The sequence below is a fragment of the Centruroides vittatus genome, unplaced genomic scaffold (assembly GCF_030686945.1).
Source record: "Centruroides vittatus isolate TY-2023 unplaced genomic scaffold, ASM3068694v2 contig_3051, whole genome shotgun sequence".
Classification (NCBI taxonomy): Eukaryota; Metazoa; Arthropoda; class Arachnida; order Scorpiones; family Buthidae; genus Centruroides; species Centruroides vittatus.
In genome coordinates this window covers 1-12,570 of record NW_027121959.1, presented here as the reverse complement: position 1 = coordinate 12,570, position 12,570 = coordinate 1, and the positions used below count along the sequence as shown (strand labels likewise).

General features: G+C 31.7%; 2 protein-coding genes across 2 annotated transcripts; one reads left to right on the top strand and one right to left on the bottom strand.

The window, feature by feature from the left end:
• Positions 1 to 4,030: 4,030 nt before the first annotated feature.
• On the bottom strand, positions 4,031 to 4,843 carry LOC136972873 (DNA-directed RNA polymerase II subunit RPB1-like). Its single transcript, XM_067267518.1, has one exon. The coding sequence runs from the start codon at positions 4,841 to 4,843 to the stop codon at positions 4,031 to 4,033; it is 813 nt and encodes a 270-aa protein (XP_067123619.1).
• Positions 4,844 to 8,512: 3,669 nt separating this feature from the next.
• Positions 8,513 to 10,096, top strand: LOC136972883 (general transcription factor II-I repeat domain-containing protein 2B-like). Its single transcript, XM_067267534.1, has one exon. The coding sequence runs from the start codon at positions 8,513 to 8,515 to the stop codon at positions 10,094 to 10,096; it is 1,584 nt and encodes a 527-aa protein (XP_067123635.1).
• The last annotated feature ends 2,474 nt before the right edge of the window (positions 10,097 to 12,570 follow it).

Below are 12,570 nucleotides of genomic sequence, written 5' to 3'. Positions count from 1 at the left end.
ATATATAACAGCTGGAGCTGGGAAAGTAAAAATTAAATGTGCCTTACGTATGAAACCTGTAGTAAATTATTCTTGTGTTGATACTGTTATAGAATTCTCAAATCCATAGAAAAATAAGTTAACTTTATTATTCAGTATCATCTGTTCATGCTTAATACTTATAGAATATATTTTTTCAGTGGTTTTTTTAATTTATATTTAGTGAATAAATATGATGATTGATGCATGAATAAATGAATAATGTGATATTAACAAATTATTTCAAACTTTTATATGCTAATAGTTTATTGATAACATAATATTGAATAAAATATGATTTGCTTATATTAAATATAAAATGTCATATTAAAACTTAAACTTATATGTTGTAATTTCTTTCTTATAGTGCAAAATAGCTTGTAATTAGAAAATTTCCAATTTTACCTATGATTACAAATTTTTAGATTGAATTTATAAATATTACAAAAAAAATTGAAACAATATTATTTAATCCAACATTCATTTAAATACAAAATAAGGTTGGAAGGTAGAGGTGAAGATCTCAAAAATGTACTAAGTTGATATATTCAATTTTGATTTCTAAATCCCCAAGAATTGGGCTTTAAGTTTTTTCATTAGTTTTTATATTTATCTAGAGTCATTTTTACCTTCTGTTACTATTATTAAATTTTTTATTAGAAATAATAAAATATATAATTTTTAACTGTTCTGTGGGCACTAACAGGACCTTTATCCATTCCCATTGTGGGTTTAACCAGACCTTACATATCTTGGATTGACTGCCCATGAAAAATTCTTGGGAGAGTTAGATTCAATCCTAGGTCTCCGAGAGCAGTAAACAAGTTTCAGCCAACAGTAACAAGAGCATAAACAGTTTCACCCAGTAAGTGTTTAGATGGCTACACTTACATTACAATCTAGGTTAAAGAAAAACATTGTTTTCTATATAACTTTCCAAATACAAGTAGTTAAAATTTAAATTTTTAAAGAGATCCTAGAATTAATATATTGGTACAGATTATTTCTATTCTTTTATATTGCTGAGAATTTTTTGTTTTGAATTCAGATGAAATAATTATGCAAATGGAAGAGTTTTCCAAGAATTAATTTTATTCAGTAAAATGTGTTTGTATTCTGTAATAATAATATAATAATAATTGAGTAATCAATAAACAAAGTGAATTTCAATTGCATAAATATTCAAGTTTAAATTTTCAAATCATAAAAAAAGGTTAAAATACAAATCTTAAATTCTTATATTTTTTATCAATATTTATAGCATTATTGTAATAATAAATTTAATATTTGAATAATTTAATATCACGATCCTAATTTTAACCCTGAATAAAAATTTTTTATTAATAAATGTATCAAAATGAGTAATTAAAATGTTTAATATATAGTAATCATTATATTTTTCCACATGTAAAAATAGAACTTAGGCTAAAAAATTATCTTACCATCAGTCATGTTTTTGTTATAATTTTAGAGGATATCATTAGTTTTCTGTTATATTTTTATGATTATTCCCTGTATTCATTTCATATTTTATATCAAGTTTTATACTTTGTTCATTTTGAATTTAATTACTTTGATTTATGGAGAAAATTAGATTCTGGAGACACTGTAATATATATATATATATATATATATATTATATTATATATAATTATTTTTAAATAAAATGTAACTGAATATCTATGTTGTATCACTTATGTTATCAAAGAATATGTGAATCTAGAACAGAACTTTTCTATAGTGGCATACTAAAAATTTCTAAATATGTCAAATAAATACATTTCTACTAATGATTTTTTTTTTAAATCATTCAATTTTTTAATTTTATAATTAAGATTTATTTTAAAATTCAGAAATTTGTGAACTATAATTAAAATATTCATTTATTCTATAATAATAAATATAAAAAATAAAATTACAAGTGCTTAATTAATATACTTTTCTCAGATTCTCAATAGTCATGAATAAAATTAATTACATGTAATGTTTTTATGTATTAGTGCAAGAACAAAGGAAATATATATAATGCTATTTATTATATATATAATAATAGAAATATATATATATAATAATATATATAAATATATATATAAATTATTATTATTTGTTTGCTTGGTTATGAGAGAGAGAAATATAGGAAAGAAAGAAAAAGAAAAAATATGAATTGTTATCAACCATTAAATTTATAAATGTTAAGCAATTCTGCTGTGGACTAATGTATTTAATGGTTTGAAATCTGTGTTAGCCAGGATGATGCTCTGACTTATTGCTAAGAAGTGTTTTTGGCTTACTTCTTGCTCTTTTGCCATTAATGGGTTGATATAGTACAAATCTTTATAAAATAGGAGAGAGAGTCAGTAAATGAACAAGCTGCTTTATAACATGTTTCTTTTTAGAGTATTGAGAAGTAATCTTTGTTTTGATTTCTGTAGAATAATAATGTTTTAGAATATGATTTCTCCAGTGATATCTAAAGAAAGTGTGGAGACATGCTAAAACTGTTTATAATGTGTTGTTATTTCTTGATAGCAAGATTCTAGATTTTGAGAGTTGTACAAAAAATTGTGATGGGCTATAATATAATTGAATTTTCTGGTATTAAAAATGAAAGATTTCCAGGCGTGCAGATATTATCTCTACAGATGCATCATATGCATCTGTAGAGATTATACATCCTCAGAAACATGAAAAAAAGATATCTGTATGCTTACAGTCTAACAAAATAAATGAAAGAAGCATGATTTTTAGCTATAGTTTTAAAAATGATTCCAAAAACTTTAGTCATGCAAGACTATTTCATGTGTTATTAATTCTCAAAAGTTAATGGCTGTAAGTGGCTGACCATAAATGACGTCCACACTATTTTTCAAAAAGCCTAAGCGATGTAATCGGGGTAATTTACGTAGAAGAACGTGAAGAGGTAGTCTTTGAATCAGACACGTCCACATCTCTTTGGATTTGAGTAGGGGAGTAGGAATATGTTCAAAACTTAAATCGTGTGTTTCGATTAATTGAGCTGCTACATGTTCACACTAGAAGGATGGGAGGAGGATAAGCTTCAGTGGACATATGTTTATTTCATTAAATTTTATACAGTTTATACATTTTAATTAATTAATATTTATTTCAAAATTTCTTGTGTTTCGTTTCTACTTATGAAGTAATAAAGGTTTTAAGGGAGGTCAAGTTTTATTGGAGGTCCGAAGAGGGAATGGAGTTATGGAAACTTAGACAAACCAGGACAAGAGGGAGAGGAAGGACAAAAATTTCAAGAAAAATGCAGACATAATTTATGAACAGCCCCTAACAAACAAAAGTAAATGTTAGTAGTAGATTTATCAATAGTTTCAAATTTACCACTAGGCTAATACAAAATTATCCAAAATTATGATGTAATAAATTAAAACTGTAAATTTGTTAAGTATAAATTTAATGAATAAGATATAATATATTTACACTAAACAAAAGGAAAAATTCAGATTCAATTTACATAACAAATGTATTGTATAAAAATTTTAAGCAATAATGCAAAAATATAAAATTTGATAGATTTATATTCTTGAATTCACTTTTGCATTCATTTATAGTATCACAATAAACAGCACACAAACATGTAGAAGTTTTAAGTAGTTCTTAAATTCAACTTTGAAATTTCAACATTATTGAAAATAATTCTAATTTTATATATTCTTTTTTGGAAATATTTTATAGTTCTATGAAGTATAATTTAAAATATTTAAAAGGCTTTAATCTCGAATTCCAGTATAATTTTTAACAATTTAATATAACAATAGAAAATTTCTTACATCCTATCATTGTTACACAGTTTTAATTCACCAGAGGACTTCTTTCAGCATCACTTCTGGCTAATCTTCTTTTACGGATATACCATATAATTCCTGCAACTATTGCTAAAACAGCAATCACCACACCACAAACGATACCAGCTATTGCACCTGGAGATAATGATGAAGGAGGTGAAGGAGTTGTGATAGGAAAACTAGTAGAATTATTAGTAGTTGAGTGGTTGAACTTGGAGAAGTAGGGGTAGTAGATGAGTGGTTGGAGAACTTGGAGAAGGCGTAGGGGTAGTATGGTGAGTGGTTGTAGAACTTGGAGAAGTTGTCAGTGGTTGTAGAACTTGGAGAAGTCGTAGTGGTTGTAGTGAACTTTGAGAAGGCGTAGTGGTAGTATGGTCAGTGGTTGGAGAACTTGGAGAAGTCGTAGGGGTAGTATGGTGAGTGGTTGGAGAACTTGGAGAAGTCGTAGGGGTAGTATGGTGAGTGGTTGGAGAACTTGGAGAAGCGTAGGGGTAGTATGGTGAGTGGTTGGAGTACTTTGAGAAGTCGTAGGGTAGTACGGTGAGTGGTTGTAGAACTTGGAGAAGTGTAGTGGTAGTAGATGGAGTGGTTGTAGAACTTGGAGAAGTCGTAGGGGTAGTATGGTGAGTGGTTGGAGAACTTGGAGAAGTCGTAGGGGTAGTATGGTGAGTGGTTGTAGAACTTGGAGAAGGCGTAGGGGTAGTATGGTGAGTGGTTGGAGAACTTGGAGAAGGCGTAGGGGTAGTACGGTGAGTGGTTGGAGAACTTTGAGAGCGTAAGTTGGTAGTGGTTGGAGAACTTGGAGAAGTCGTAGTGGTAGTATGGTCAGTGGTTGGAGAACTTGGAGAAGTCGTAGTGGTAGTATGGTGAGTGGTTGGAGAACTTGGAGAAGTCGTAGGGGTAGTACGGTGAGTGGTTGTAGAACTTGGAGAAGTATGGTCAGTGGTTGGAGAACTTGGAGAAGTCGTAGTGGTAGTATGGTCAGTGGTTCTTGAAGAAGTCATTGAAGTAGCTGAAGAAGGAGTCGGAGTGGTTGTAGAACTTGGCAGAAGTCGTAGTGGTAGTATGGTCAGTGGTTGTTCTTGAAGAAGTCGAAGTAGCTGAAGGAGTTGTAATATTTGATGGACTTGTAATTGTTGAATGTGTCGGATCACTTCCCTTTGTATCTTCCACTTTCCATTGGGATGAAAAATTAGTTGAGTGTAAGAGTTTTATATTAAATCCTTTCACTTCCACAGATACCAAACCTATCATGACAGCATAACCTACCAGAAAACATACAATATATTAAAATGAATTAGCCTAATAATTATTTTGAATAAAGAGATTATTGTAAAATATAAATTTTTAAATTAATAAATAGCCTACTCTAGAATTAAAATTTCTGATTAGAAATTATCAGTATTCTGTTATTAAAACATATCTATATCATTTCAGTTTTTTGTGCTGTGATTAATTGTTTGATCGGTGCTATAAAAACCAAAATTTGTGAAAGAAGGTTGAATCTCTGTAAATTATGATTCTTTAAATTAAACCTTGTGATATTAATTAATAGCTAAGTGAAATTTTCAATCTTCATTCAAATATTTTGTTTTATAATAATAAGTTGTCTTATTCTTTAAAGTGTAAGTGATCATTTTGTTTGCTGATAGAAAGTTAATTTAGTTAGATTTCGGAAGGATTTGCTGGATCATGTTTGGTGTGGTGCTGTGGCTGTACGCCTTTATTTATGTGTAGTTTTGTGGCTGTACGCCCTAATTTATGTATAGTTTTAGTTTAATTTATATTCTATTTCTATCAATCTATCCTTCTTTCCAATTTTCTTTGTCTCTTTGTCTCGAACTTCCGAGAACTCAGACCTACCCGTAGCCCACCAGGAGGTAGGGGAAAACAATAGACGGTGACGAGCCTGGAGGGAAAGGGAACGATCCACCGGACATTCCTTGGCCGGACACGAAGGAGCGAAAAGACGTGTGGCTGCTGTGGCCGTCGGCCATGATATTGTATATTTTGTATATTTTATATTGAATTAGTCTTAGATTTTCTTTGTTCCTTTGTCTAACTCTTTCTAGAACTTTCTTTGTCTAACTCTTTCTAGAACTTTCTTTTGTCTAACTCTTCCTAGAACTCTCTTTGTCTAACTCTTTGCCCTTGGGGGAGGATTATCTTTCCCTCAATAGTAAGAACAAAAGAGGGAGTGAGGCCCTGAAGCAAAACAGACAGAAAGAGTGCCAGTCTGGGTCGAGCTCTTGACGAGAGAAGGTAGCGCTCCAGATCGAGTGTCCGACGATTGGAGGCTACGAGGAGCCAAGGAATCGATAGGAAGGAATTCCTATAAGAGAACTTTGAAGGAAGTCTGGGTTGGAATCCCGAAGAGGTAGGAGCTGAAAAGGAGTGCTCCAGAAAGGGAGAAGGGTGATCTAAGAGGATAAAGTGCAGAGAGAGATCATCGAGGAAAGACGACTCAGTCTGAAAGAAAAAGATTATAGACGAAAGATCTATAAGGAAAAGGGCTACAAACGTAACAAAAGAGAGAGATCCGAAGTTGTTCCCCACCAAAAGACACATCGCAAAGAAACCCGGGTATTTCTACTACTTTTCTTATCTTTCCTTATTTCTTCTATTCTTCCAATTTCTTTTAGTTTTAAGTTAGTATAAGTTAGTGTAAGTGAATACGGTCCTCGTCAGATTGTCGCGTGTGTGCAAGATAACTGTTTTTTGAGGACAAACTTTTAATTCCTGTATATATAAAATTCTAGAAGTTGTAAAGTTGGGATCCTATGTAAGAACCTGTTCAGAGAGAATAAAACTACTTTGTATTAAGTTTTATTTTGTACCATTTCGCTCGCGGGATCGTGTACCTCTTGTTACGAACACCACACTGCGAACCTCAAGGTGAGATTTGGCGAGCTTTGAGAACAGGGCCAAAAGGAACAGGATCCGAGAAAAGAATCCGATCAGCTGGAAGAAACCGTCATTGTACGAGTATACGAGCATTATAGATCGAGACAAGGATCTGCGTCCAACAACAGCCAAGGAATTGGGTACCATCTATCCTAATAATCCTTCTTACTTCCCTTTTTTTCTTCTATCCCTTCCTATTAGTTTAAGTTTGGTTAAAATTCGCGCGCGTTAGTTAAGTAAGATTGTCGGGCAGCATTTGTAACGGGGCTGTACTCGTGGATTTACTGTTACGATACGAACACCGAGGAACAGCGGGAATCCATAAAGAATTTGTACTATTTATCCCAACGCGAAATTAAATTTATTTTAATCGATCAACACGTGTAACGTGTTTTTCTTTCGCGTCGTACTTTTAACAGTGCCAACTATGATTTTTTTTCTGAATTATGACATGTATTCAAGAGTAAAGTACGTATTATCAGAGGTCCTGATGATGCATACTCTTAGACAACATTGAAAAAATATTACGTCAGATATAAAAATGAGAGGTTTTAAGAAAAAAAGCAACAGAAAACTATTTTTTACAAAAGGAAATTTTGAAGAAGCTCAAAAAAAGATTGCCGATGGAGAAATAAGCAATCAAGTAGTTTATCTCAAATCGCAGCAAGTTCTTTATAAATTATATAATTATATTATACGATTGAATTGTTCAGAAAATTATTCTCCATTGAGATTGAAATATTTTAAAACATGCTTGACTTTCCACCAGATAAATCTACAAAGTAGAATTTCAAGTTAAAGTTATACAAGTTCATCTCAGCAGTTTTCCTTTGATATATAAAATACAGTATTTACTATAATTGAAATCAATAAAACCCATCATTTCAATAGTTATTTATTAACTTATCTTTCCTATCTAAACCAGCATTTGTCTACACCAAAAAATCAAGTTTCATAACACATCAATCAGGATAATGACTTGCTACCTGATTCTCCCAAAGTTTCTGATCTAGTAACAAGAAAATTTGGGAGAATCCATCTAATTACTATAAAGTGAGTGGGTTTTAGTAATTAAATTGTTTAGATCGGGGCTGTCCAACTGGCGGCCCGCGGGCCGTATACGGCCCGTCAAATTATTTTTACGGCCCGCGAGTACATTTTACTATGAATAAATTTATGTTACTAAATTATTATTATTAATATTAAAATTATTTTACTATGTGAAAATTTAAATCTAATTTGAATTTAAAGTAGGTACTATTTAGTTTGCGTAACTTCACTTAACCTGGCTGAATACAGCAGCAATCCGTTTAACGTCTGATGATGGTTGGCTCAACGTTGGCGCCACATATTATATTTGTGGTTGGTTGTTGTTTATCTATGGTTGGCGCACGTGATGCGCACACTACCCTGCGCTATTTGGTTGATTCATGCAATCGTGCGAGTGCAGTCTTGTCTAGAATTTGTTGAGGGGTGACTGTGTTATAATATTATTAACTTAATTTCATATTTATTTATTAATTAAAATAATTATTGAATATGAGTGCTACTAATAAAAGAAAAATAGACCTCGAAAATCGAGAATTTCAAGATCGCTGGGAGATAGATTATTTATTTATTCTGAACAAGAATGGTAAACCACAGTGTTTGGAATGTTTACAAATCATAGCTGTGTGTAAAGAATATAACTTGAAGCGCCATTATCTTTCCATGCATGAAAAAAGTATCATTCGTACACGCGAGACATGAAAATACCACTAGTGAAAAAAATGAAAAAGCAGCTGGATCATCAAACGAATTATTTTAATCAAGAACCAAAATTTCAAGAAGCATCTGTAGCTGCATCGTTTGAAGTTTGTTTAGAAATAGTAAAGGCAAAGAAGCCATTTTTGGATGGAGAATTAATTAAAAAATGTGCCATAAAAATGGCTCAAGCATTTAATGACAACGAAATGGTAAGAAAATTTCAAACAGTATCACTTTCTCACCAGACTGTAAGCCGACGTGTAAACGAGATTAGCATGCATGTCACTAATAAATTAGAAAACCTAATCAATAGTTGCTGCTATTTTTCGGTAGCATTGGATGAAAGCACAGACATTTCCGATACAAGTCAAATGCTTATCTTTATAAGAACTGTAAATGAAAACTATAATTATTCAGAAGAACTTTTAAAATTACAATCATTACACGGAACAACAAAAGGTGAAGATATTTACAAACAATTAAAATGTGCAGTAGAGCAGTATGGCGGATTTGACAAGTGCACTGCTATTGTAACCGACGGTGCTAGAGCTATGACGGGCAAAAATATTGGGCTCGCGGGACTTTTGCAAAAAGAAGGAATAACATGTCGTATGTTACACTGTATTATCCATCAGGAGGCATTATGTGGTTTATCCCTACAACTAAAAGACGTAATGGACAAGGTTTGCAAAATTACTAATTTAATTCGCGGCGGAAATCGTTCTCTTACACACCGAAAATTTAAAACATTTTTGGATGAATTGGAAACTGAGTATGGAGATCTGCTTTTACATAGTAACGTTCGTTGGTTAAGTGCTGGAAAGTGCTTGAGGAGATTCTTTACACTTCGAAAAGAAGTTCATCTTTTTCTCACAGAAATTGCCGTCGATGAAAATTTGACAGCAAATTTAGTTGATAAAAATTTTATTTATTCACTTGCTTTCCTAACGGACATTACAAATTATTTAAATATTTTGAATAAATCCTTGCAAGGACAAGATCAAAATGTGTGTTGCCTTTATAAATATGTTACTGGATTTAGAAACAAATTAAAATTGTTAAGGTTTAATTTGGAGCAAAATAATTTATTTCATTTTGAATCTTGCAAAGAGATCTATGAAGAAATGAAAGAATGTAATATAGAAGCGAATTTTAAAATATTTCTACCAAAATTGGATATGCTAATTACAGATTTCAATGAAAGATTTTCTCAATTTGATGATCTTAAACCGTCTATTGATTTATTTTGTGATCCAATTAATATTGATATCAACTCCGTTGATCTTAAATATCAAATAGAATTATGCGACCTGCAGGCTGACCCATTTTTTACATCTCGTGGAGTAACTGGAATAGAAATATTCAAATTTTTAGATAAAGAGAAATATCCAAAATTGAGAGATTTTGGACTTCAAATTGTATCAATGTTCGGAAGTACATATATCTGCGAGCGTGCATACTCCGATATGAAATATATAAAGTCAAAATATAGAAACAGTTTGAAAGATTCCACTCTTGAAGATATAATTAGACTTGCCACAACAAATATTGATGTGGACATAAAAGATATTGTTGCTAAACAATTACGGCCACAATGTTCTCATTAATATATTACGAATATTTTAAAGTTTTCTTTTTAGTATAAATAAAATATTTTTTTAATTAACATAAACTGACTTTTCATTTATCAACCTTCTTGGCCCCCGAAATGTTTGGTGAAGAAAATATGGCCCGCGGGCTATGAATAAGTTGGACAGCGGCTGGTTTAGATTACTAGTTGGCTGAAACTGCTTAACTGCTCTCGGAGATCTAGGACTGAATATAGCAACTCTTCCCAGGAATTTTTCATGGGCAGTCAATCCAAGATATATAAGGCATGGTCAAACCCACAATGAGAATGGATAAAGGTCCTGTTAGTGCTCACAGAACAAAAGTTAAGAAAATCAAAATAATTTATATGAAAACTATTTTCTTCTATTATCACATAACGGCATCATAAGAACCAATGGACAAGTACAATTACAGCTTCGGAATCCTTTATCAAGGGTCCATACTCTTAGATTCCATACTGCATAATAATTATTCCATTTATATAGTCAAATATTTCTAGACTCTTGGCACCAGTTATCGGCGTTCTGCTGTATTTACATAAGTTTTAATTGGCTGAACGATTTATTAGCCAATAATTTATTTAAACATAAAAATCTGGTAAAGGGCTCTTACTGACTTTCCAGGCAGTGGAACAGGAGTTAAAGGGGACCATTAGGAAGTTCGAATAATTTTCCATTATACCAAGATATAAAATGTAAGTGCTGTAGTCAGGGCCGGATTTAGATGAAAAGAGAGCCCTAGGCTATTTCCACTTATGAGCCCTTTCACCTCCCAATTTTTAAGTTTGTTGGTCATATGCGTAGAATTTCTTTCTTATTTTCGGTTTTCACTGTTTTTAGAATCAGTTGTAATTTAATTTTGCTAACAATTTGAATGTAGGTCCCTCTTGATCTTGAGGCCCTAGGCTGAAGCCTAGTTAGCCTATAGGAAAATCCGGTTCTGGCTGCAGTAACAAAAGCTTAAAATAAGTAGTTTTGTTGAATTATGATAAAATCTCCATTAAAAAACATATTTAAGTTTAAAAATACTTTAACACTGGCTTCAATCAGTGTTAAAGTATTTTTTGTTTTAACTTTGGATGGTGACATCATCTATTACGAGATGTTATTAAAAATAACTTTTATATTATTAATTATTATAAAAAGACAAAAAATACTTAATTTTAAAGATAGAGATGAGTTTTTAAAAATAATGTAAATGCCAATAACGAATAAAATTTGCATTTTATTCCTATTGAAGATATGACACATGACCCTTCTATCTTTCTCATTCCTTAAATTCGGGCCCCATTTCTGAGATATTAAACGAAATAGACTCCACACAATGTACCATATTGTACACATCCCGAAATTTTTACTGTTTTGGGTTCAGGGAGTCTCAATACGTCGAAATTTGCAAAAACAAACAAACAAAAAAAAAATCTCGGAATGTCAAATTTGATAGATTCCAATACTTTTTCCGTGTTACATGCATAACAGCTAGGAAAGTAAAGTGGAAAAAAAAAATGCTAGATGATAATACAAATTATATCTTATCTCGTAATAACAACCTTTAGGCCCACATTAAAGTCTAGACATTGAAAACCTTAACGTTGTTAATTCATTAAAACAGGGCAAAGTTTGGCGAAAGTAGGATATTCAATTTTAAAAAAATTTATACGTGCCAAAGCTTTAGAGTTCGAACACAATCTTGAAATAAATGAAGTGAATATATTTTAATTTAAAATAAATTTTAAAAACCAAATTGAGAAAAGAATGATGATTTACCGAACTGAATACAATCGACCCTCCGTATCCACAGGTGGAATATATTCGGGAAAAAAAAAATTTAAGAAGTTGTAAAAAGAAAAATTCGAATTTGCTTGTGTTTTACTGTGTATTTCTTTTTCAGATCACTAAACAAAAGCAATTTGTAAGTATTGAAAGAAAGAAAATGTTACATTGTTACTGACGTGTTCTATGTATTCAGGCATACGATTGAGTCTGTACTGAACGTGTATAGACTTTTTCTTGGCATTATTCCCAAAACAATACGGTATCAGGGCCGGATTTACATAAGGGCATTTGGGGCCTGTGCCCAGGGCCCCACAAAACTAAAAAAAAAAATTATGTTTAAACATAATTTTTTTTCTATTACCGCAACAGCCTAGTGTGGCCTAATCATGAGGGGCAACAGGCAGAGAAAACCAAACCCGGGAAAAAACCTATGAAACATCGGAAAATTTCGGGAAAAAGTTTCACATAGGTATTTCTCAGTTAAATTAAAATAATTAGTTTTACACAATAAAATATATGTATGTTTACAATAACCTTATTTTTAAATGAAATTTACAATTTTTTAGTTCAAATCTAATTGAAAGTATAGTATTTTGTCGTAAAGTTTTCTAAATCATCAAATTTGCCTACTCTTAAGGGGGGACCCCCACCGAATTTGTGCCCAGGGCCCCTGGATTGGTAAATCCGGCCCTGTA

Excerpts from the sequence above, each read along its gene's own strand:
- LOC136972873 (XM_067267518.1), bottom strand. The coding sequence starts at position 4,843 with ATGACTTCTTCAAGAACCACTGACCATACTACCACTACGACTTCTCCA.
- LOC136972883 (XM_067267534.1), top strand. The coding sequence starts at position 8,513 with ATGAAAAAGCAGCTGGATCATCAAACGAATTATTTTAATCAAGAACCA.